The sequence below is a fragment of the Synchiropus splendidus genome, chromosome 12 (assembly GCF_027744825.2).
Source record: "Synchiropus splendidus isolate RoL2022-P1 chromosome 12, RoL_Sspl_1.0, whole genome shotgun sequence".
In the NCBI taxonomy this organism is placed as follows: domain Eukaryota; kingdom Metazoa; phylum Chordata; class Actinopteri; order Syngnathiformes; family Callionymidae; genus Synchiropus; species Synchiropus splendidus.
The window spans coordinates 20,541,076-20,567,062 of NC_071345.1; the positions used below are offsets into that span (position 1 = coordinate 20,541,076).

General features: G+C 41.0%; 2 protein-coding genes across 4 annotated transcripts; one reads left to right on the forward strand and one right to left on the reverse strand.

Annotated features, from left to right (window-relative positions):
- Positions 1–8,501: 8,501 nt before the first annotated feature.
- Positions 8,502–15,011, reverse strand: LOC128768174 (alpha-N-acetylgalactosaminidase-like). Of its 2 annotated transcripts, none has more exons than XM_053880851.1 (9): positions 14,913–15,011; positions 12,599–12,755; positions 12,328–12,468; positions 11,541–11,752; positions 11,374–11,468; positions 11,045–11,206; positions 10,760–10,957; positions 10,245–10,385; positions 8,502–8,979 (listed from the first exon to the last, which is right to left on the reverse strand). In XM_053880851.1, exons 2-9 carry the CDS (start codon positions 12,751–12,753, stop codon positions 8,815–8,817), a joined length of 1,269 nt encoding a protein of 422 aa, XP_053736826.1. In that variant the 5' UTR covers positions 12,754–12,755; positions 14,913–15,011; the 3' UTR covers positions 8,502–8,814. The 2 variants fall into 2 exon arrangements, with proteins under 2 accessions (XP_053736826.1, XP_053736825.1); XM_053880850.1 differs by lacking the exon at positions 14,913–15,011 and adding an exon at positions 13,251–13,407.
- stx12l (syntaxin 12, like) lies at positions 14,469–25,927 on the forward strand. Of its 2 annotated transcripts, none has more exons than XM_053880855.1 (10): positions 14,469–14,562; positions 15,627–15,789; positions 15,855–15,924; positions 20,024–20,123; positions 20,842–20,979; positions 21,145–21,188; positions 22,385–22,490; positions 22,563–22,635; positions 22,713–22,795; positions 24,453–25,927. In XM_053880855.1, the coding sequence occupies exons 2-10, from the start codon at positions 15,690–15,692 to the stop codon at positions 24,543–24,545; spliced, it is 807 nt and encodes a 268-aa protein (XP_053736830.1). In that variant the 5' UTR covers positions 14,469–14,562; positions 15,627–15,689; the 3' UTR covers positions 24,546–25,927. The 2 variants fall into 2 exon arrangements, with proteins under 2 accessions (XP_053736830.1, XP_053736829.1); XM_053880854.1 differs by lacking the exon at positions 14,469–14,562 and adding an exon at positions 14,601–14,648.
- The last annotated feature ends 60 nt before the right edge of the window (positions 25,928–25,987 follow it).

Below are 25,987 nucleotides of genomic sequence, written 5' to 3' on the forward strand. Positions count from 1 at the left end.
ACTCTGTAGTGACGAGGGACTTAAACAAATGTATGTTCACCTGTCCACATGCCAGTTTCAACCATAAGCCCTGGTCAACCTTTTAAAACAGGAAGTTTGAGTTTTGTCGAGAGACACAGGTCTTGTGTTGGTATCTCAAACTCATGGCTTTTTTCCCCACTTTGGACACTAGAGGAGGACAAGGAAGACAAAACAGCTCAGCAAGAGGAATCCTACATGATCAGTATTCGCAGTATTTGGTGGTAAAAGGATGACAGAAAATTAAGATGACATAACTGTCCAAACAATTAATGACTAGGGCTGGTTGTTTATTATGTTCATTTTTATGAAAAAAATATTAATTTATTTCACGGGTTACTGTTCGATTCACCACATTGTACAGTGTGATCCACAAATAAAACATCCATGATGAGGAGATGAAATGAACCAAAGCTGACAGAAAATGTATATTTAACAGATTACAAATTACACCGTGACGTAGTCAAATGAGATAGTCATGAATGGGTCAAACACCAGCACATCAGCAAAGAGCAAAGACTGAGCGATTTGTAGGAAGAAGAGCAAGTTCATGTGAACGCTGCGGAGTTAGTGAATGGTCATATCAAAATAAAAATGAAAATAATTGGTTATTCTTCTCTCTTAAGAAGAGAGGGAATGCATGTGGGTACTCTCTGTGCTGGTTTGATAATACATAACGTTTGAAAGCCTAGGGTATTGCAGTGGTTTCAGAAGCCACTTGAGGTGAACAATGATTGCACATCACCAGAAGTTCAATGGTTCTGCGTCTCTTCTCTGATACCGAAGTTGAAGAGCTTATTCACCTGCACCTAATGAAAGGTGTCGACAGGAACTGACTCTTCTTATGTCATTGAGGCACGTTGCTGGTTCTCACTTAGTGCAACACTGCACTGCACTAGGATTCAGCTTTACCCTGACTTGCTGGCTAGTTCAACAGAACCAACATTGTTGATGATCAATGATCATTTCATATTACGCTTCTAGGCAGAGTCCCATATCCTTGTCTGTGACCTTTTAAGCTCTTCCATCTACTGTATGTGGATAAATGATTTTGGTATTTGAGACTATGAAACATTTGAAAGAGCGAGACATTGGTGATGTACTTACGTCCGACCAAACTGAAGTGGGGTCTTCCTTTAGCCATTAAGGGATAACTCTCTGTTGTGTTGCTTAGAATGTAAAAATGTAAATGTAAATGTGTTTTTCTTTTCAAATGGTTGGAAAAATCTGCTTCATCAATCATGCTCTGGTGCATTTCACAATATGCCATCCTGCAGTCTATCCAAACTGGATACACACATACTTACTGCCAATACATCCCCCTAACCCACTATCCCAATGATGGATGGCTTGTAGGCAACCTCAGTTACGAGACAGTAATCTGATAATTCTTTCAGTTCACAGTCTCTTTGGTGGGACCATGTTGACCCTAATTTGAAGTAAATTTGGTGCCCAAGTCCTTCTCTTACCTGAGAAGGTGACCACCCGCTGAGAGACTTCAGAGACAAAGTGCAGCTCTCCAACCGAGATTAAGACCGCGGCCAAAACCCGAGTTGCTTGTGTTCACATCTCGGACTTCTGAGCCTAAAGACCTTGTCTCCAGACAGAACCCGCAGCGTGAAAGCGCCCTTAGTGACTTTCTGGTGGACAAGAGGGTCAACATTGCTTTGCATATCATTGAGCAACTTGTTGATGTGTTCATATCAGGAATGGTGTGATAGTGGCATTTACCAACAAGACATCATGGAAGCTGAGAGACGTTCCAAGATGTATAGGGCTGGCTGTCTGTTGTGTCCATTGCTCCTGATCCTAGGGCTATTAATGCTGTTTACTAAGGAGATCAGCTGCCTGATTGTTTATGATCGCCAAACACTACTTGTACGGTTTTCTTCTAAAGAGGACTTGTCGTTCCTCAGGAAAGAAAAATGTTTACCCCTCGTGATGTCGGGAATCCCGGCTGAGTGCCGGCTCTCCGCTACCAGCGATAACGCCTCATTAAATTATGAGCGAGTCTGCAGTCTGCTGCACCTTCAAGTCCTCCATGCTCCACCTTCACATATCGTGGACTGTGATATATGAAACGCTTTAAAGCTTTAAAAGGTCTAGCCCCACTGTATCTAGCAGGGCTTTTAGCCACTACCTCCATGGTCCTTGAGGTCAGCTGACCAGCTGCCCCTGGAGAGGAAGATGAGTGGAACCCGGGTGTTCTCAGTCTGTGACCCACAGCTATGGAATGCCTTCAGTCCTCATGCACCATCACCGTCCATTTTTAAAGCACTTCTTAAAATGTACTTTTACTCTTTGGCATTTATACTACCGCACAGCTGATATAGAAAGTAATTTAATCTGTTTTTTTTTTTGTCTTAATGGTTCTGCTGCCTTTCATGTATTAATTCAATTTATTTATTATTTTCAATGTTTGTTTTATACTGATTTTATACTCTGTACAGCACTAAGCGTATTTTCTAGTGCAAGTAGCAGAAGTTAACCATTGCAGCCCTTACCCATCCAGTGAATGACCAGTTTCCTGCTAGGAAAGTGCAGTAGAAGCCAACTCGAGTAGCACTGGCAACGGGGGTCCACAGGTATGCAAGCCTTCTCGGTTCCTGCACTTCAGAGCACCGAAGAATCAAGCACTTAATAATTTCCAGACCGTACCACCGTCATAGTTCTCATTCATGGCAGGTCACAACCATTTGTAGCAGATCACACTGAAGACTGGACATGAGAATGGATTTAAGAGGGTGTACATTCTTGCTACTTCCCACATTTCTGCACTGTTTGGTATGTATTGTGGAGGTCTACAGATTCTGTGGCTGCATCATCTCTCAGGACCAGAAGTCGACCTCCCACACGCAACAGAGTCTACACAGACTGTTCTCTTAGATACAACTTTTCCTTTCAGCTGTTGATGCGTTGGCTGTCATGATTCTCTTTTATTTTGTCCCTTGATTGCCGTTTTGTGTCTCCCTCCTTCCTTCCCGTTTTGTGGCACCGTCTGGTGAGTATAAAAACACCTGGATTCCAGCAACATGTGCTAGATCGACTCTCCTTGATCCTGTGGTAAATTGTCTCTCCTCATTCGTTCTCTCTGCGCGCCTGTTTGCTTATTTTGATGGCTCTTTCTGAAACCCTGGTGCCGTAGTTATTGTTTTGTTCCTTCCTCTGTTTCTGCGTGTTTCCTGGTTTGTTCTGTGATTTACTATTTCTCTTCATGTTCTGTGTTTTGTCACTCTGTTTACAGATTTAAGTTTGTTTGATTCTCCCGGTTTGGTGACCCTTTCTGTTGGACTCTTATTCTCCTTTACAGACTTCTCGCGGTTTGGTGACGCTTTGACTTTGGACATTTCACTTAGCCTTGTTTCTCCACGCTTTCTGTTCTGGTTTTATTGTAAATTATTAAATATTGTACCTTGCTCTGCACCTAGCCTGCTATAAGTTACTCATCGGTGCACTTGGGTCCCACCCCGCGTCTCGAATCACAACAATGGTAAGATGATTGTGGATATCCATGTATCCCCAACAACTTGGCAGTGCGAGTAGCACCCACGTATCAGAGCCCGCTGTAGCCTTGTGAACTTGAAGTGTACTCTTGCTGCTGGTCACAGCTCTAGCTAAAATAGAAGAGGTGTCAATCAAAGCAACTATGTAGTTAAATCTAATTTGGTAACACCATGTGCTCAGAAGGTATGTTTTACAACAAGCCAAGTGAAAGCATTGACAGGAGAAGCTATTCTACTGTAAGTGGCACTGTAAAGCAAGGTTTGTGTGTCTATGCATGTGTCCTTGTACAATTCCATCAGAACTTTCCCAGATTCACGGGATCTTTAAAAGCCACTGTATCACTGATCTCAATATGGATTTTTCTTTTTTATCACTGTAGTATTGGCAGTATGTATAAGTAAGTAATAAGGTCTGCACACTCAAATCCCAAATAATTTTAGATGTCTGTTTTCATTCATTATATGTCACTGTGCCCATGAACCGATGTCCTGTATAGATCTGGATTTTGAGGAGCCCAAAAACAAAATGTGGACATCTGACATTTGAAAGTTACTTTATCCCTAACAATGAGTAATTGCTCACAGAAATGGAATGTTATTCCTGTTCCAAAGAAACCCATGATCACAGGACTACAGTGGCCCTGACGTCTGTGGTCATGAATTCCTTGGAGCACCTGGTTGTCTCCCACCTGGAATCCATCACTGCTCCCCTCTTGGACTCAATGCAGTTTGCCTACAGAGACGACAGATCTGTAGACGATGCAGTAAACCAGGCCCTTCATTTCGTTCTAGAGCTTCTGGACTCCCTTGGAACCTATGCCAGGATCCTGTTCATGGTCTTCAGCTCTGCTTGAAGACAGACGTGCCTGACTCCCTCTGCAGGTGGATTAGAGACTTCCTGACCAGCCGGAGACAGCGCGTTCGGCTGGGGACGACTGTCTCTGACACTCAGACCCTCAACATCGGGTCTCCTCAGGGCTGTGTCCATGGCTCTTCTCCCTGTACACCAACTGCTGTACCCACAGCCACCAGTCTGTGAAGCTGATCAAGTTTGCGGATGACACCACCATCATCGGGCTCATCTCAGATGGATATGCCTTACAGGAGGGAGGTGGAGCGGCTGGTGTCCTGATGTAGCCACAACAACCTGGAGCTAAACACCCAGAAGACAATGGTGATGACCATGGACTTCAGGATTAATCACTGCTCGTCCGACCTCTCTCATGTTGGCTGGTTCGCCCATTCACATTGTGGATTCCTCCTGCTGCCTGGGAACCACCATCCTCAGGAAGGTCCAGCAGACAATGTTCTTCTTGTGGCATCAAAGGAAACGCCGACGAATAAGAGAACGTTCCATCACAGGAACAGCTTCTTACCCACGGCCGTCAGATTGATTAATTTGTGATCACTTCTTGTTGTTTGTGGGTTATTTATTTATTAGTTGTTTCTGTTTATTTTATTTTATTTTATTTTATTATTCCTACAGTATTATGTTTTGACTGCACGTTTTCCAAAGCACTTTCCTACCTAGTGGGATCCCATTTGACCGTGGCAATGAATCTGCCAATTCTGATTGTGATGTTCCGTCCAACATGCATTCTAACATTTGACATTCGATTGAGGTCAAAGTCAAATTGCTTTTTGTTGCAGTTGACACTTACAGTCTTGTTCCGTCATTCACCTGACTGTGCTGAAAGTTATTTTTGGTATTGGTATTCTTACACAGCATGGGTTACTGCCGGTTGGTTCAAGGCTGTCTGCAGTATGCACTCTGACATGGTGCAAAAGGACACACCCCCTTTCTTCTTGTCCTTATGTGATCCCTGAATGAAATTTGTAGACTCCCCCACAGGCATGCACACATGCTACCTCCTCCGTGGGCATGGCTTATACAAAATGTCAACCGCACATCAGCTGATGGCTCAGCAGATGTCGTTGTCAGTTACCAAAGGTTTATCTTGAGTAACTTACATCACAGTATTAATTGATTTCCACATTTGAGTCTTGTGCGTTTGTATAATTTACAATGGTCATGAAATGATGATGATACAATCGCCACTTCAAACTAACTGAGACAAAACCAATTGGAAAAAAAAAAACCACCCACAGTAGTGTGACAGGAGCATGACATAGGAACATGACAGTGTGATTGATGTGTTTATAAAGGTACTAGTCATTGGTTCTTCGTTATTTGTGCCTGCATGTTTGATTTTATGTCAGTTGAAAAATTTTAATAAGCAATTTCATTTTGACGCAGCTGCTGTTATAGCTTCAAATTTGGACCCAAAAAGTAAAGCAAAAAACACTAACAATTTAGTCAGAAAGCTATCTAAAGACCTTTACGGGGCTGATAGGGACTAATGGTGCTTTTCAAGTCCTCTTTGCTTCTTCCACTGTGGCTCACACATTTTTCATATCACACTCAATCAAGACAACCAGATACGTCCTCCACCCAAACATAAAGGAATGGTACCTTTCATCTATTTTGGAGTGATCCTCAAAGGCTCTGAGTGAGGGATCACTCAACAGCATGTCACCTCCAACCATGAGCAGAGGAAAGTCTTATTTCTCTGTAACAGATCTGTAATCGGGTTCAAACAGATAGTTTGGGTGAGTCCAGCTGTACCTGGTCAGTATTTCCCAGTTGTCTGAAGCAATGAGACCTCTTCACCCAGTTGTTTTGAAGTGGCAGTTACTGGAGTACCATGTTGGGCCAGGGGCATCTTCGTGTTTTGGGGTTTGGCCTGATAATATGGCCAGGGGACCTACAAGATTTACCTCCTTGCTTATTGACACTGGTGTCAAAAATGGCAGACTGTCTCACTAGAAGGGCTGGGCCAAGTCTCAGGTGAGCTAAAATGGCACCGGATGACAGGGCGCTAACTAGCTTAGCCTCTTATACAGGTCAACGGTTGTGTCATCGTCTCTCTAAGAAAGCCCTCATGCTACTGAAGGTGGTGTGACTCGTGGTTGAATGTTCTCCCAGTTCTGTGGAGATCCACACTTGAAGAGGACACATAGCATGTAGGGGGCGAAGCATGACCATCAGTATATGAATATTAGAGCCAAAAAAACATCACTCACTGTTTTTCACATCATACTTTTTGTTCTTTTCATTGAATTTTATGCTGTGCCCAGAAGACTGATGGAACCACTGGTCAGAGGTTTCTGGCCACTGACGCCTCTGTGCTGAGGTCTGGTGAGAGCCGCAGGCCTGGGATCCTTGGTAGAGGCCTGTTCATAGAGTGAGCTCGTGAAGTGAGCTCGTGAAGACTTGTGGCTCCAAGTCCAGATATGGAAAGGCAAGGTGTTTTGCCTTCCACTCAAGTTGGTGCTACTGACTTCTTATCTTTCTCTTCCGCAAAGTCATGGCAAAGAAAGTCAGTCAATCATTGTCTTGCCAAATTAATCAGAATCAGAAAACTATTAATCCCAAAGGAAATTATATTCGCAACATGCTCTGTATCACAATAAAATAGAAATAATATTATAAAGTGCAAAAATGGCATCAATGTGCCAGAAAAAGCAGATTCAAGGACAGAGTGAACAGAAAAAAATGTGCCAAAGAATCCTTCACTGTAGTTTTTTCAGGGATGAATTGTACAGTTTTAATGCCATTATTCCTGTGGCACTCAGTCTTTAAGATGGGTAGTCTCTGTCTGTTGGTCCATGTGCTACTGTATTGGACCAGGAGCTCAGGAGCCTCGTCTTGTCTCATTGGACCTCATCTAGATGGTGTTTTACAAGGTGTGGCTGATCTATACAGTTTTTTTTTCACCAATGTATATACCATTAGTCATCCAGCTCAGCCACATGAGGGGAACCTTAGCAAAAATATAATTTAAAGTTCTCAATTAACAAATAAATGGTGCAGAAGTTAAAAGATTAAGGGTTGTGGGGTTCCCAGGAGTAGTAAGGTAATCATGGTGAAGCTTTGCATTTGTTATAAAAAAATTTTTTTCATTATTGTCTGTATTGTGGAATAAATGTGCTCCATCCACAGCTTAACAGCTAACAAATCTACTGCACTATATCTCGACATCAGGATTAAGGAAGATGACACCACCTCTTCTGTGAAGTGGGCTGAAGCGCCAGTCGAGGCCTCTGCTGTAAATATTTTCCCGATGGTGAGCAGACACTTCTAAAGGACACGTGTGGGACTCTCAGTGTGTTTTCCGTGTCTTCCTTTGTGGATTCATCCATGAGTGATGGCAGCTGGCAGAAGGGAGTTGACCCATAATGACCCGAGGCCCACCAAAAAGAGGCCTCATGGGAAAGACGTGGGTGGACACGGACCATTTGCCCTGCAGGAAATGCAAGTCTGGGCTGATGAGGAGCATTGCCGTCGGTCCGGGTTCTAGGAAACCAAACAAATGTGTAATGTGGTTCTGTAGAGTTCTGCAGGGTCTTCTCAGACTTGTTCGATATGTCCCAGGGATAGCAAGGGTGTTGATATAGTAAGAGGGTAAAAATGTCAGCGAGGTATATGTGGCGCACAAACGTGTAAGTGAATAAAGGTATGGAGAAGTTTACTAGTATGTCAAACAGTAGCCATAAATACATTAATGTGGCATCAAAATGATTTTCAGTTTTCATGGGAAACATGTATGAGAAATTTGCTTGTGTTTTTAGGCTAAAAATATTCCTGGATTTTCTTTACATATAAACTACTCATATTGCACCATAGACAATCCAGATAATCAAGTCTTATCAGACGATATTCTTACTATATTTCATTCCATTTAATTGAAGATTTTCCCAAAATCAAACATATGGGTCGTTCGTCGTTGGTCTAACAGCGGACTTTCTAACACTAATTTCGTGGCCTCATAGCGCCCTCCAGTGCTGAAGCTCTGCAACGTCACACACTCTGTGAAGCGTAAAGGGCACCTTACCGAAAAAGAAGCTCGGCACTACGGTCGTCATTAAGTGCGTTAAATGCATGGACAAACACATAAGCAACACACTGCAAATCATCAACACTTTATTCCCTCAGAGAAATATAAACATTATTTTTACAACATTACACACAGTAGGCGATCTTCAGAACAGGAGCATGCACTGCAACTCCTCCTTTACCACAGAGAGTCCAGAGGACTAAAATCTGAACACATCTTGAACATTTGTTTGAAATCAGACTCCTTAATAGCCAAGGAAATTACGTGAGCTACAGTGTTTTGTTTATATCTGTGTGCATAACAATTGATAGCAGTTGAGATCAAGTTCCAAGTGTGTAAACAAAAACCAGGAATTTAACATAAAAGCCAATCATAACCTTTTTTTCTTTCAAGCCTCACAAGACGGTGTGATGGGCAGCGGAGGAAGTCCATTGATGCTGTGCCCTCTGCAGTTTGGGATAGACGTACCACATGACCACACCAGATGGATTGACAGAGATGGTCAACGCAGTTGTGGTGTTTATGCCTTTGACTAGGGCCCCACTGAACACATCATATGCCTGTCATGATAAAGCAGATTAAGTACAAGTGATGGATCTCAAGGATGAGGATTACATCATAATAATATAATAACAATAACACTAATAATAACAGCAGATCAGCTGTATTCTAATGACAGGTATCCAACACTGATGGTTATTTTGTAGAGAGTACTGTAAATAGCATTCTGACAAGAAAGTGTGTAGAAACTTGATGGAAAAAAAGAGGGTCAAATGTTGTTGTAATGGTGTGGAAAAGATGACCATAGCATAAGTGTGCCACCTGTAGAAACCTATTTAAACTGAGACCAAGTTTGAATACCAGCAGGAAATCCCCGACCTTGATAAATAAATCGCTATTATAATGCAGAGCGGTGCGGGACTTGCAAATGTCAAATGAGATTATTGAGGATATTGAAATAGACATTCATTCATTCATACAACACTGGTGGTCATATTGTTTAAATGACGATCTTAGACGCTATCCCGTGACTGTATCATCAGTGCTACTGCTGGGTCATGCTTTTCGCAATGATCACCATTACGAACCATAAGCATAATAATTGTCAGTGAAAGTAAATGTTCAAACTCAGTGGAGTTCAATGGACAATTGCATTGGTAGAATTAAGCAAGACAAAATTATTAGTGGTGGGACTTTGACAAGTTGATTAATTACTTACAACAAAATTTAATTTAATTTAATGTAATAGTTTGCTCTCCAGACAACACAAAAGCATCTGTTTGCTTTTGTTCAGGGATGTTTTTTGCTACACAATGGCCAGGGTTTCCACGACTCTGAATGTATTTGAAATTCTTATAAAATTGAAATTCTTATGCAAATATTTTTAAGACATTACGCATGTACAAAAAGTATAAAATAATATGCATACTTTGGAATATATATTTCAGGGCTCTACAGTTATCATCTCAAAGTGTATGTCAAAAAAGTGTTTCAGTCCAAAGTGAAGTTTCAATGTCAAAAGCCTGATTTTGACTAGTGTAGAATGGTGTTTTGATTCAACTCAATACCTCAATACGTCAAACCAACATTGGGAGCAGGGCAATACAGGAACTATTTTTTTCCTTGGTTTGACTTGTACTTTGCCAGTTCTGTTGCATTGAGAGACACTACACAGAGACACTGTCTGTGTGTTCAGGGTGTTGTATTTGTAGCTGCCTGTGATGTTGGTAGGACTCATGCGTCATGCTTTCACCACCAGACTATTAGTCTGCTACTGCTGCAGCAGTTATTCTCACAAAAACACGAAAGATAGGAAAGTACACACCTCATAGTCGCCTGCATCATAGTTGAGTTTACCCAATGAGGTTCGATAGAGGAATGGCATGTCTGTACGGCGACTCAGGAACACAAGTGCACTGGCCGAGCCTGCCAAGGGTCTCCAGTAGACCTCGATCTGGCTCTTCTCCTGTTCATATAAGACATTTTACAACTTCTGCAGTGCACAGAAAGGTGGCAAAACACAGGGATGAAGAACCGAATGATCAGAGTTCTGTTTCACTCCATACAGGCAGTACTCCTCAAAATGAGAAGCTTTTTAGCCAACATTTAACTGTCACGGAAAACTCATCAAACCTCAGAGAGAAGTGTCTACAGTCATTAGGTCAATTCATTAAAAATGTTTTTAGACCCATGCAATTTCTAGAGAAACATACAAAACCGCATACAAAAAGCACTGGAAGATGAAATCATACCCATAAGCTTCCTGATTTGAGACTGACCTGTAGAGGGAGAAAGCCTGGTGTGAAAGCCCGGAAGTAGAGGAAGAAAACTGGTGCCCACCTGCAGTAAGCGCCTGCCCTGAACACCCATGGGGTCCTGATTGATTGCAATGGCAACTTTGTTTTGCAGGATGGCCCGCACACTGTTGTCTAGGCTTCGGAGGTCGTTGGACATGATGAGTGGGGCAGCCATGACTGCCCACAAGGCCATCTGAGAGCGAGCCTGGTCCAAGCTCAGGCCAAAGTTTCCAATGATGAGCTGAAGAGTTGGGAGAAAGCAAGTGATTAATCTAGATTCCGCTTAAAATTCATAATTTCAGTCACAGTTTCACAACAAGCATCAGACCATGTCAGGGTCATTCCACTGGCCAGCTCCCGCAGCTGGCTGCAGGATGTCCTGGTTTTTGGAAAACCAGTCAATGATGTCCACCACACTGTCCCAGGAGTCCTGAATGTCGTCGTAATTTCTCCACAGGTTACAGATTTGGCCCAGTAAAGTATAGTTCACCTGGGAGAACCGACAAGGTCACGTTCAATCATTCTATATAGAAACATGTGACCATGACTAATATCAGACAGGCACTTGGGAAAATCGTTTTTATATGGCACAGATTGTCTAATATCGCAAACATCTGGTTTCAACTGTATATGACACTTAACAGAGGAGGCACTCACACTCGGTGGAAGCCCGCCTAGATAAGCAGGCCAACTGCAGGAGTAGGCAATGGCTCTGCCAGTAGCGTTCAATGCCCTGGACATCAGAGGGTAACCTGGTGGCAAAAAGAAAACATATGAAATCACCACACGTAGAAAACATAAACCCTGGACGTTGATGTTCCCACCCAGCATTTGTTCTGCAGCATTGGAGTTGCATCCATCAAACTTCAAGTAGTCCACACCCCAGCTAGCAAAGGTCTGAGCATCGGTCTGGATTCTCTCCAGCGTGGTCCCAGGGTAGCCCATGCAGGTTGCAGACCCCATGTCTGCGTAGATACCTAGCTTCAGGCCGCGATCATGGAGATAACGTGCCAACGTAGCAATTCCTCCTGGAAACCTGGCAGGAAATATTGACATAGAAAATCAATCACAACTAAATTGGATACAACATTTTCCTTTTGATTGGAATTGCTTTCCCATTGCTGCTTGTAAAGTTGCGTGTGTGATAACAGCATTCACAATTAGGCAGTGGACCACATGCTGCCGATGCAAGCTAACCTATAACCAGATCAACAGGAAATTAAAAGGCACTTAAACTGCATCATTACTGTAGTTAATAGACTAATGTTAAAGGATAGGATATGATGACGCTGAGGATTGCTGTTACCAGCCACTTTTTCATGATACTACAGCCCCAAAAGCATCTTACACTGGCACTGCATGTGGTAAGGGCAGAACAAGTTTGTTTCATCTGTCTCTTCATGAACTAATTTAAAATCATAGCATCTCGCTGTCTACATGGCTGATGAAAATAAAGAGAGCTGGGTCATCAGACCTGAACGTTGGACTTTGGTGTTCCCAGGTTTATGTAACAGTCTACAATGATAATAAACTCAGTGCAGGAGCAGAACATCAACACTAACACCTAAAGATCATGTGACATTTTCATGACAGGCAAGCTGACATTTTTACCTTGAAGGATCTGGCTTGAGTCGCCCTTGTTCGTCTCTCTGCATAGACATCCAGCAGTCATCGATCATCACATACTCGTAGCCCAGTTCTCTCCAGCCATCCTCCGCCAACCGGTCTGCCATGTCTCTGAACAAGTTCTCGCTGTGAGCAGAGGTCGATGTTTTAAGTTCAATCCTCATGAGATGGCAAACTTAAGAAGACCTGACGACTAGAAAGATTAAAAATAGGAAACAAGAGATACAAGGTCACTGCATGAGATCCTTATCCTAACCTAATGCAGTTCTTTGGGTCCTCTTTGCAGTCTATATCACAGCGAAACCGCTCCCAGGCCATCCATCCCATCGGTGGAGTTTTCAGCAAACCATTATCCAGTGAAATGGTCAGCGACACCAGGCCCATGAGGAGAGTCACCACTGATGAAGTCATCTCTTGGAGGAAAGACAAAAGAAACATTATTTCATTGGTTCAATCATGGAGATGGGGTGTGATGATTAAGAGAACAGCACCCAATTCAATCTGTCTTTTTTTTTTTTAAGATCCATAGTATGCAGGGCGCCACGGTATCACAGTTCACAACGTAATTTTCAGCCATTTAGAACTAATTCATAATTCAACTTATTTCCATCATGTGATTTAAACAAGATGTAAAAATCACAAAATAATTCTCATCATTAAAATAATAATAAAAAATAACCAAAATTAAACATTACATGCACTCGTTTTTGCATTCATTTTAATAGTCCGAGAGAGAAATAAAATATCATTATTAAACAGACACTGTCAGTACACGCGACAATAAAAAAATCTATGATAAATATAAGGATGGTTCGACAGCTGGATATTGCAATTAATTCATCTTTGCATTGCGATCGTTTGTAATACAGTTCAGACCCAAGAGATACGGGTATTGCATCGCCATTTACCTCCGTTGTCTTCCACTAAAAGTTCTCAACAGCGTCTGTTTGAACAGCGAACACTTCCGCAACAAGACAGTCCAATAAATTTGACGCGAATATTTTTTGGAGAAACAACTCTACTTTCAAAGTTGGGTCGAAAAGCACTGTTTTCTGTTCTTCATAGAACTTTGATTTTAAAATGTAATGTAAATATTGACATACGCGTATGCGTACTTTATTCTTATAAAGTTAAAAAGTGCAGCAGTTGAGACTGGTTTCTGAAAGAAATTATTCGAGGGCGAACATAGAGCCACGTCCGCGTACTGACAGGATCTTGACAGAAAAAAGCTAAGTTCAGTCACATGACTGATTATTTTAAGGGACCCGGTTTTGCTCACTTCCGCCTCACTGTACCAGCTCAGGCAGCATCAGAGTCTAACTTGGTAAAAATAAAATAATAATAATTATTATTATAATTACATATTTATGGAAGACATAAAAAAGGTTTTCTTAATTCTTTCACAATCACTAATTATGTATATTGTCAAATATCTATATGAACTGTGAAAGGATTGAAGTTCACATTTTTAATGGCACCATCTCGTGATAAACAACTGCATATCAAATTACTTTAAGATGAGCCTTTATTCTTCCCACCAATGCGAAATTCGACGCAGCGTTTTTTTTTTCTTATGACAAAAGTACTGAATATTAGATTACAGCTAATTGTTGCCGATGAATATCACCAGTGGAGCCCTGCTCCATCATCTCAAATCCGCCTCAATACAATGCCTACATCTGGAGTTAAAAACAGGCAGCACGGATGTCATGGGACCAGCACGGGGTCTTTTTCTTTTTTTTTTTTTTTACTCAGAATGTCAACTGCAGTAGGAAAATTCATCTTTGTAAAACAAACATTTTGGTCTCAAATTAAAAAAAAATCAACTCAAATTATTTACTGAAGAGATTTGTTTTTCTGCTTGTCAATTGGATTACGAGCGGCCTTTTAATTGTAGGAATTAAGTATACATACAAATAAATTCGGATTTTTTAAAAACCTAAAACTGTCTATGGATTGAGGACAATGTATTTCAGTCAATTTACGCGGAGGGATTTGACGTGTCCACTATGATATATGATAAATCCAGATTAAACGGTCGCACATTTATGTGCTGAAACTATCGAAACATTTATTTCCCACTGTGTTTTGAGCCATGAACGCATCTTAGTGCGACGTAGGTTTAGGTCGCGCTGTACGTGTGACGTCAGACCTATTCTGTGTTGTGGTGGCGAACGAGCTGTTGGCCTGAAAAATACATTCGACGTTGGATTCTACGAGGTACGACGTTCGCTGCTAACGTCATTATTAACACACGAAACGAATATACGTTGATGTTTTCAGCTGGGTGTGAAACACAAAGCAGCGTAGGTTTTAAATGTGGCTCCAGTCGGTCAGGCTGATCTTTCTCATAGCACGGATGTCGGGTGCCTGTTGTGTAATTTGTCTTATTGATTTAGGTTTTCTTGTTAGTTGTTTTTGGGCCTAAAGAGATGACTACATCACGTGATGCGGGTTACTTAGGTCGCCGGTAGGTTATTTGGACCACATTGGGAGTCGATCACTGTCACAAACGGGCTGGTTAGAGATGATGAGTCGGTGTCCGGAATCGCTACGACTCTGTAACGTACGGTTGTAATGACATCAACGAGCTGCCACCCCAATCTCGTGAGAGCTCCGGGATCCAGGCGGCCGAGCCAGCCGGTCTGTTTCACCGGACATCCGCCTGTCTCTCCAAGGCATGATGGGAGAAAGAGGGGGCACAGCTGGCTGGCTTTAAACTTGGTCAACAAGCGCAGTTGTTGTGTCGTTGTTGTCAGTGCGGATGATGAACTTTGATCTCTCGGTCTAATCTTGTCCAATCTAGTTTATCAGATGAATAGCACAGGCACGAAAAGTCTTCGTAGACTCAAGATAGTTTGATACGAAACTCAAATTAATTTGCATATTGCAGGATCTTAACATGAACATTTGATTAACTTGGCAAAGCCATAATTGCAATGGCAACTACTTCCTGTACTTCCACTGATCATCACAAAGGTATAGGTGTAGAACTCAAGGACCCCTGTGTGCACAACTTGAATCAAAAATATATATTTTCAATGTTTATTTAGAAATTGATTCCTGAAATTTGTTTGCTTCTGAATATGCATCTTTGTCTGTATAGCAAAAAAATAAGGACACAAAACCCCCTGAAATACCAAAGCACTATCACATCTCGTTGTCATCATGTAGACAGTGAAATCCTCTTAAAATGTGAATCAGAAAGCTAAAACTGATGAACTAAGAACAAAGAGTTATTGGTCCTGGACACTTTTTAACTCAAGGATTTCCATGTTTGGCAGGTACACAACACTCAAGTGGTTGTCGATCGCACTCCTGAGCAGAAGCAGACCTCAAAAGCCAGGATGTCGTACGTGAGAGCAGGTGGAAGCCGATCCCAGCCACGGGACTTCAGCAGCCTCCTCCAGACATGCAGTGCCAATATCCAGAAGATAAGCCAGAACAGTGCGTGGGCCTGTGGCATGTTTGTTGTTTCATTTTTCATGTTGAAAACATTTTCTCTTTTACAGCTGCCCAGATTAAAAATCTTCTTACCCAACTTGGGACCAGAGAGGATTCTCCTGAACTGCAAGAAAAACTGTAAGTAGTTGTGACCACATGACTGACTTTCATCAGGTTATAATTGTACCTTCTTAATTCTTTATAATAACTTGAGTGCCAAACGGATAAAGGAAAAGCATGGAATATAAAATAGGGCTCGAAAGGGTGGTACCAATAATAGTATCAAATTTGATACCCACCCCTAGATAAGAAAAAAATAAACATCTTAACATTCAATGAGCAGCAGATGTCAGTTAACTGCTCATGTGCATACAAAACACTCCATATTATGAACTCAGACCCCACATCGCATGGAAAAAACTCCACCAAACACTACAAACCTTGTGCCCATGTCAGCTTGGAGCCTGTAATGTTTCATATTCAAAGTAAGTCAGCACATCTTCACTTGCACAAACTCTCAACAAAGGTGGAAAACTTGGAAACTGGAAATTCTCCCAGCGTGTGCGCAACTTTTCAAAAATATAACTCAGTTAAACGCAATGTTTTATTACATAAAACAATATATTTCTGTTAAACAATCTTTAACAGTTAACTGCAATAATGGTTAGTGGTAATTTCACTGACCTGCAAGTTTTGTTTTCCATGGGTTAAATGGTTTGAAATGAAATTCTAAAAACAAGACGAGTGGGAAAGGAAAAGGATTTACTTCAATCAACAGATGGAATGTTTAATTCACTACTGTGGCACTTTAATTCGTTTAAGACAGTGCTGTTCCCCAGGTAGATGAGACCTCACATTGTCGGGCATTCCCCAAACTTAATTGTGGTCTCCTGTCGGTTCTATGTTGCTCACTACTGACACCTACACTATATGCAGTCAGTGGAGGAAAAGGTTGAAGCAACAAGAACATAAAACAAATTCTTTATTTGCAATAAGATGCCTCCTCATGAAAAAAGTTTTCTGTCAGGCTCCACATATTATTGAAGACAAGAATTTGAATTTCTATGAGTGAAATGCATCACCTTACGTGCTTTCCTTGTAAACACAGTTTGATGGCATGGTGACAGGCAGCCAAGTGTCATTGTTAATGATGTCACTCATTTGTCAATGTAATCTTAGTCTTGTTGTAAAGTTAATTCCTAGTCTTAGTCAGATTTAGTCATTCACATATCATTTCTGTTAGTCATGTTCTAGTTGGCTAAAAGTGACAGCAATTTAGTGTAGTTTTAGTAAAAAAAAGTATTTTAAGTCAAGTTATCGTCAAAACATTTTAGGAATTATGTTTATTCCCTAGATGCCTATTGTTTATTTATTCCAGTTGACTTATGTTCCAGGGATAAAATATTGACTAAAATTTGGAAGAATAAGCCTCTTGAATAAACTGAATAAATGAATTAATCCTCAAAGCAACTGCAACTGCATTTCGGTTGTTAATATGCATGTTGTCTAATATGCATTTATAAATGATATACTTGTTCAGTTATTCATGTTTTATATTTATTACAAAACCAACAAAATTTAAAAAAATCATTTGCAGGTTTAAATAAAATGCAAACTTAAAAGGCTGTGTTTCCGCCAGGATTTATAAGACAGAAATTAATAAAACAGAATTGGAATGCAGCCATTTTAGAAGCAAAGTGAAGTTTTGACATTTGTTGAATTGGTGACAATAAAACCACTAGTTTTTAAGTTAAGATCTCACTTCATTCTGCTGCCGTCTTTGCACCGTTCGTCTCTTCATTTGTCCGGCTGGATGCGTGACTTTAGTTCCGCAAGCAGTAAACATCACTTATTATGATTCTTTAGCCAGGAATTTCCTGCTAAGACACAGCAAAAACCACTGTTATCATGTCCATTTCCATGATGCATTGTGTTTTCCGCTTGTTTCGATGTTTCCACTTTGTTTCAATACGTTTGCTCGTATGACAGTCCAACTTAAAGAAAATAAACACTATTTTGAGAGCATGCTGGCTCTCATTTAAGGTGTGGCAGCGAGCCGCTATTGTTTACATGTCACTGAAAACTTAAAATAGCAGATCTACTGCAGCGCTGAAGGCACCAGCGTTCGCGGGTAATCCTCCTGCATGCAGTTCTGTATGAAGCCACAGAGGTGCTGCAAGTGGAGATGAGTTCTGCTTTTCCTTGTGTTGAAAAGGAGCAGGGAGTTTTGGTTTATTTTTTATTTCTTCTTAAGCATTTTAGTCTTGTTTGTATTCGTCAGTGTTATTATTACAATGGTGCCGTGTCATCATTGTCTTGTCTTCGTCATGGGCAGTGAATAACGTATTTTGTCAACGATATTAACACTACAGAATATCTGTACAGGTCCTTAAGGAGTATCTATCCTACTGCTTTAAATGTGTTTTGAAACTCTCTCGTATATTTTCAAATAAGTACATCATAAAATATACAAATATATTTTTTCACATCAGCAGAAATTTTGTTCTGCCCAACCACACCCATTCAACTGTGATTAATCGAGGGCAAACCTTCAGCCTGTGTCTGCTCACTTCTGCTACAGCAACGAAAACTCTTCAGGAAAAACACAGACAGGAGAACGGGACGACGTCATGTATTCCAGTAATTCCAAGTAATCACAATTGAGGGAAGACAGCGTGATGTTCATGCTCTCTGTGTTACTAGAATCTATCTCCAAAATTTACAAGTGCTCTTGTGTTAGAAACTGATGAAATGTATGAGACATCACACAGTTCTGTGTCTCTCTTGAGCCTCTGCCTGTAATGACAGGCCTGCATTGCGTGATGAGCAGTGACATGTTCTCAGTTGAGTTTGTGGGAAGAAAAATAATGAAGAAAAATGAAGGACAATTTATATTTATTCAGCTCTATGGGGGGTGTCATTTCCCATTTAAACTCAGAATTGCTGCTATTTCACCTTCTCAGTTTAAAGACTGAGAAGAGACGGCGGTGAGGCACCAGTCAGCCTCACCTCACATTATATTGCGCATGACTCTGCCAACAGTGCTGCACTCTCTGCAGTGAGATCATTATGCTTGTCTCCCTCTGTATCTTGGAATTCAAATGGTCAAACACCTTAGGTACATGGCAGTAAAGTCGATGTTTTCAGTCTCTGTTTTCTTTGCAACTGTCTGAAAGCTCAGCATAAGAAAAATAGCTGTGAGCAATTTATGTGTATAATTGCTCACAGCTGTATAATTAATATTTATACAGCAAATTGATAGTACTCCGCCTCGCTAAGCTCTGATGGTTTATTGGTCAGATTTTTTGTGGAAGGCATGAATTACGAGAGTTGTATGACAATGAACTATGTCCACCCGTTATTATGAGCCAAAATAAACTGTGTTAATAATAACAATGTCAAATCCTGACCTAGCTTGAATCATGTGTTGATTGCTGATCTGATCCAATGCAGACACCTGTTACCTGCTCAGCTTCATCTAAGAAGGAGGTAAACATGCTAAGAACTGCGCTGGCAAGCGGATCCCTAGGATAGGTCTTCTTATACAGCCACAGACACCTGGTTTAGCTCTGTGAGGTTATTACATGCGTCAGCACAGCAGTGTTACCAGGCCCATCAACATTTCTCACCCTAACCATTCCTCTGCATCCTACCTACCAACTAGACTGTCTGATTGTTTATATTCCTGTATGAGAACTTATGACAAAGTGTATAAAGAGAGTGTAGTGTTGACAGTATTTGACTCTGACTGTATAAGGAGATGGTTATGTCAATTTTAATGAGCTCGATGATCCAGGAAGCGCTTGACATTTTTGCCATGCAATTATAAAGCAATATGAATACTGTAGCGTCTGCTGGGAATCACAAAAAATAACCGTTCTGTAGTTGACAATCTTCAACTACAGAACGGTTATTTTAATTCCGTCAAACTATGTGGATTGGTCTCATCAACAACAGCAGCTCGTGGCTCTCTTAAACAACTCGAAACAGAACTCCCTCTCCCCTTAGGCGCAGCCCCTCGCTCCACCCCCACTCACCCGTCACCACTGACTCCTTAAAGGAACAGCATAAACATAAACCCACAACGTTACAATACATTGAGTCCACCTCTTATAATGCTTCATGTGATATTGTGATGGTGATTTAAAGTTTGCTAATAATGTGGTTGCTGTGATATATGTTGTTCTGTGTCGGGTTGTGATCAATCATCTGAGCCGGCTGCTGTGTTTGACCTCAGGCAGCAGCTTCAACACTACACGAACCAGCTGGCTAAAGAAACCAACACACACCTCAAGGAGCTGGGTTCTCTTCCCTCACCTGTGTCACCGTCAGAGCAGGTGAGTTTGCTTTGCTTCCTATGTGAATTTGTGCAGTGCAGAAAGATATTACAACGGGCACATGAATAATAGAAAAATTATGAATATTGGAAAAATATTTTCTCTTTCTCTAATATGAAACTAAAAAAAAATGTATTGAATGGTCAGTGGGACTCTTAATAACTCAACTTTGTATTTGATGTTAAATATCAAAAGTGAAATGTTGCTTCACTGTGGAAAGGCTTTTCAACTTGCTGGTAGAAATGGAGTTTGCTGCTTCAAGAGTGAAGCAACAGCAGCAGGCTCCATTATGGTTGTCAGAGGAACATACCTGTTTATCAGAACTATAGTTAGACTGTCACAAAAACTGGTCTGAGAAATGGGACAGTCAAACAAAAAGCAGATTTCAACTGTCTTGTTCACATTCATTCCATTTGCTCTTCTGACACACCTTCTCCATGTTTTTAACCTATTTATTTTGTTTTCATTTTCCTTGACACATACCACACTCTAATTCCATAATGGAATAACAATCAAAACTGGACACATTTAAGTTGCTTTGCATACAGTTGATTTTATTGTTCCAATTTAATGATAATAACAACATTTACTTTTCACTTCAGATTTTTAGCTAGCATTGGCAGTGATTGTTACTTCTTGTGTCAGATTAAAAAAAAATGCATACATTTACTATTTCCTTGAGGTTTTCATTGACACTGTGCGGTTTTCTCTTTTCCAGAGGCAGCAGAAGCTTCAGAAGGAGCGTCTGATGAACGATTTCTCTGCTACACTCAACAACTTCCAGGTGGTGCAGAGAAGGGCAGCAGAGAAGGAAAAGGAGTCAGTAGTCCGAGCTCGAGCTGGCTCCCGGGCAATGGTGACCAAAACACATTTTGATTCAGATGTTCATCTAACTTTATATCCATCTGCTGAACGGATCTGAAAAGCCTGCATGAAAAACTCTATTCTTCACAATGAACCCACTCTGTTCACCTTCTGTGCATTGGCATAATGTAAGGTTCACAGTCTCTTTTCTCTTTAGGGCGATGGACAGAACACAGACGAACAGCTGGTCTCTTTTGACAAGTAAGTAAGCCTCCTGTGGGTTTCGCCTGAGTTGTCATGTGACATTTTTTTTCTTTTTTCTGACCAATAGGTCTCAATGATAGTTGTCCTTCACATTTTCATTGTTGTGCGGAAGAATGCAATTCATGTCTTGGCTTCATCAAAATCCTGAATTGTGTAGCTTTTCCTTCTTACATGAAGTTGTTTGTGTGTGTGAAACTACTCCTTTTTGAAGGTCCCAAATTATGTACACATTAGGGTTGTTAACCAATTAAAATTTGAGCCCTTAGTAGCTCAGATGGTGATGGACAAGACTCACACCCTGTTACTTTCCAGTTTTTATTGTTTATTGTTTGAACATGAATGACAAAATCCATCACACTTCCTGGTCAAATGCAGTGTTCATAACGATATAGTGATACCTTCAGCGGCAATGGTGAATTCCTCCCCACGTAAATACTCGGTGTACTCCATAGACAACAGAGTTCACATCCACAGTAACTACAAATGACTTCAGCTTTATCGAAAGAAACATCTGGCCTGACAGTACCTAAACCTGACGCTCAAGAGTCCATCTCACTTTCATCTCTGCTCATGTCACAACTGCTCAGACGGCGGGCCAATCTAAACATGGATATGGAAAAGCGGCTGGTCAAACACGTGCATGTTATGGCACGTCAAAAGTATGAGCAGCGGTAAGATTAACTACAGTTTATTTTGTACAAAATCAACCCTTTCTCAGATGATTTTCAAATGCCTCGACCCATTCTGAGAAAGCCTCTTTGGGCCTCATGTCAAGAGGCTGAGCCTCACTGTTACTTCACAATCTGCCACAACAGTGAGGAAAATGAATCGTATCCAAATCATCTTACTTGCTCTGAATTTTTCACTGAAGGAATATGATTTGTCCCTGTACAACTGCGCCATACAATGACATTGAATCAGGACGTTTACGAGCATAAGAAGTAGTAAACCGAGAATTCAACAAAGATTCATATGGTCACGTCAGGTGGTGATTTCCAGTAGTCAAGGCAATCATGGTGACAATAGATCAATGTGTCAAACTTGAACTTCATCAGTGGCGAATGGAGAATCAAACAGCGTCGACTTCTTGCTGGGGGTGATAGTTCTACAGTATTGTGTTATCGGTGCATCTTCGTGTTGCTCTTTTGCGAAAATGGAGAAGAGATGCGTGCTCAATGTAGGTCTTCACGCAGGGAGGATGACTGGGGTCTGGACCAGACTCAGACTCAGGAAGCCGACATCACAGAGGAAGATCTGGAGCTCATCAGAGAGCGAGAGACCAATATAAAACAGCTGGAGGTGCGACTTTGAAACCTGCTGTCGCTACAAATGTTGTTGTTCCGTGGTGATCATTTTCCTCCTCTTCTGCAGGCTGACATCATGGATGTGAATCAGATCTTCAAGGACCTTGCTGTCATGATCCATGATCAGGGAGACATGATAGGTAACTGTTTCTGCTTGTTCTCTAGAATCCTGGCTTGAATTTACAGAAGTTGATCTTATGGGTCTTCTGATTTGCAGACAGCATTGAGGCCAACGTGGAGAGTGCTGAGGTTCATGTAGAAAGAGGGGCTTCACAGCTGCAAAAAGCTGCATATTACCAGGTGAGAGCCCACACCTCACATTTACTGTATAATAATAATAATAATAATAATAATAATAATGCCTTTTTACTAGTGATTTGTCGATGAGGTATCATGAACTGTGTTGATGAAACAGTGTTCATGTCCACCTGCTCCACTAACCTCTACTGATAGGACACTGTTTCCTGAGGCATCATGAAACAGTGCCCGAATTTTCAGAGCTCAGTAGGTGGCCCTCTTGGGTTAAAAAGTTTTATAAAACAAGGACACTATTTCTTGAAGCCTCAACTGCCCATTACAGCAAACCACTGTTTTTTAAGGTCAGTCACTTGTTTTGTCAAATTCTGTTGAAGCTTCCATTTTTCAATTTAGTCTTTTGCCAGAGTTAATTTTTAGTCATAGTCACATTTAGTCCTTCACATATCATTTTTGTCAGTCAATTTAGTCTAGTTGTAGTCAAATGAATACTCTATAGTAATTTTTGGAATGTCCACGGCTAAAATATTGACCTAAACTCTGGAATAATAAAGATACTATTAAATGGTATAAACTTTACAGCTATACTTTTGTAGCTGAGCATCAAAACAGGTTAATAGAAAATACTTAGTTAAAATGCCATGATTTTTTTAACCCACAAATAAATAAATAAAATAAAACTGGAATGGAAAGCAGCCAGTCAAGAAGGAAAGCCAAGTTTTGATGATGGTGACAACAATAATAGTAGTTTTTATTCATGAGCAATAAATCCAGCATGAGTTTGTAACTGTCTGTAACCGTTCCGCAACCAGTCCGCCTCTTCATTTGTCCGGCTCGATGCGCTTAAGTTTGGCGAGCAGCGGATCAATTCCAGTCATTTAGTTGTGCGTCGCTCAGATTTTTCTGTTAAGTACACGTTGAGAACGGCCATGATCATGTTCAGCAGTGTTCTCCGCTTGTTTCAACATTTCTGCTTTGTTTCAATATACTTCATCACGTGGGATTTCATCTTTAAAAAGAGATCATGCGCAGCCCTTTCCCATACCAGTCAGTTGGTAGAACTTGCAAATGCGCGTTACTAACTTCCGATTCTAGCACCGGAATTTCCGGACCACGTTGGGCAGTACTGTGTCACAATTGAAATGGTAGAGCTACTGCTTCCCCAAATACTCCAGCGTTTGCGGTTGTCCCCCTGCATGCAGTTCTGTTTCAGCCACAGGGGGGCAGTAAGAGGACACGTAACTGGAGGATACTTCTGCCGGAATAAACGTGTTGTGCTCCGTTTTATGTGAAACGTGTCGTAAAAAAAAACAAAAAAAAACGATAACTTCCTCTTAGTTTTCGTTTTTTTTTTTTTTTATTTCTCACAACACGTTTTAGTGCCGTTTTTATTCGTCAATTATAACGCACATTTACAGAGCTCCAGACCTGACATGGCAAAAAGTAAATAATAATAATAATAATACATCATGGCATCGAAATAAGTAAAATGTGGCCACAAAATGCTAATTTGAGGGAACGAAGTACTAATTCCAGGGAATGAAGTATTAATTCGTCTTCTTCTCGGGGAAAAAAGTTGATGAAATTGTCTGACGAAATTGACGCAAATGAGTACAAATTCTGAATGAGTCATCAGGGAACCAAGTGAAATGGAGCAGACAATGTGGTCATTTGTGACGTGCTACATTTGTCTTTTCTGCAGAGAAAGTCACGTAAGAGGATGTGCATACTGGCAATGGTGCTGTCGGTGGTCCTCGTCATTCTCATCATCATCATCTGGCAGGCCTTAAAATGAGATGGGAGGAAGGTCCATCCTCAAGCTGCAAGTGTGTGTGTGAGAGAGAGGGAGAGTACGTGACAAGTGTTCTTGTTTTCCATTGTGACTTCAATATCTGACGATGGAGTGTCCACTAATGCAAGGAGTTGATGTATTTCAGAGTTAACTGCTTCTATAGCTTCAGTCCAAGTGATTGATCTCATCCCGTCCTAAACGTGACCCTTCTTTATCCGATCTACGCACATAACTTGGGGTTGTGTTTTCAATAAACTGACAGTGTATGACAGTGCCGGGAATATACCTGCTATCAGATTAGAATCCAGCGGTACATGAAAGAACACAACTACTAATCAAGAGGAGCGCGTCTGAGATATGTACCATTCATTTTATTTGTTTGTTAGTTGTTCCATGAGTCTTTATTTAATGACTGGTGATGCACATAGTCGTCCACTAAAACTATGTGTAAAATAAACATTCCTCCTAACAAAACTCCTCTCCACTCTCTGCCCAAGTTACCATTAAGGTATAATTTCTTTTCTCCCTTAACTGATTATTCCCTTGTAATCAGTTTGTCATCTTTCTACATCCCTCCTCCAAAAATGGTTGGAGGCTTCTCATGGCTGGCAGAAGTTATTGCGCTTGCTGTTGAAAATTCATGTTCCAGAGCTTTTCTGGACATCCTCTTTAAACCAACATAGTGGTTATAGTCCTCGTTGCTGATCTGAAGTGTGTAGAAACTTTGCCAGTCTGCAATGACCAATAGTTTCCAAATCTTAGCAAGTAAGTCACACAGTATCTTTCCATCACACAAAGCGCAACAAGATATTCAAAACCACCGGAATCAGGTTCTCAGCCTCTTCTTCCTGTCCTGATGTTGCTCTCGCCGACCAATGAGGGGTCGCCATCACAGGCTCACAGCCACCTGGAGTCCAAATGATTTCAAGACGTTTCTACTCAGTAGTTCAAACATAAGTGAAGAGTGTACATTTTTACTGTACTCGGTAGCATGCACTCCCCTTACGTCACAAGTGAACTGACTATGAAGTCAGTAATGATTAACCCAGCAGCACAAGCTATGAGCACAAAACATGAGGCTAGAAAACACATTGGCTCTGACAGCAGAGGCAGTGTTGACGTCTCCTTTCTGACCTTGCCATCTTCTCTTGACATAGACTGCCAAAATAAAATTAGCGTTGTGTCAGTGATCAGCAGCTGTGACAGAAATGATACATCCTCGCCTTCATGAAATTCAACTCAGAAATAATCTCCTTTTGCCATGTAACCATTGACGCCACGGTACAAACACTCCTATAAAGAATTGTTATTTTATTTCTCAGAGAAACTTGTTTCTCAGCTCATGGAATGTCACCCATTGAACAAATAAATAATTTAAACATTCATTCTGCCTCTTTCTTGGAGCCAATACAAATGCATCTTAAAAAAGAGTTTACAAAATGGAA

Coding starts and splice junctions, on each gene's coding strand:
- LOC128768174 (XM_053880851.1), bottom strand. CDS start 12,753: ATGACTTCATCAGTGGTGACTCTCCTCATGGGCCTGGTGTCGCTGACC. Junction 12,469..12,598: donor GACCCAAAGAACTGCATTAG/GTTAGGATAAGG, acceptor CTCTGCTCACAG/CGAGAACTTGTTCAGAGACA. Junction 8,980..10,244: donor ATGATGCAGGCGACTATGAG/GTGTGTACTTTC, acceptor TTATCATGACAG/GCATATGATGTGTTCAGTGG.
- stx12l (XM_053880854.1), top strand. CDS start 14,616: ATGTTTTCAGCTGGGTGTGAAACACAAAGCAGC. Junction 14,649..15,626: donor GGTGTGAAACACAAAGCAGC/GTAGGTTTTAAA, acceptor CATGTTTGGCAG/GTACACAACACTCAAGTGGT. Junction 20,980..21,144: donor GAGCTGGCTCCCGGGCAATG/GTGACCAAAACA, acceptor TTTTCTCTTTAG/GGCGATGGACAGAACACAGA.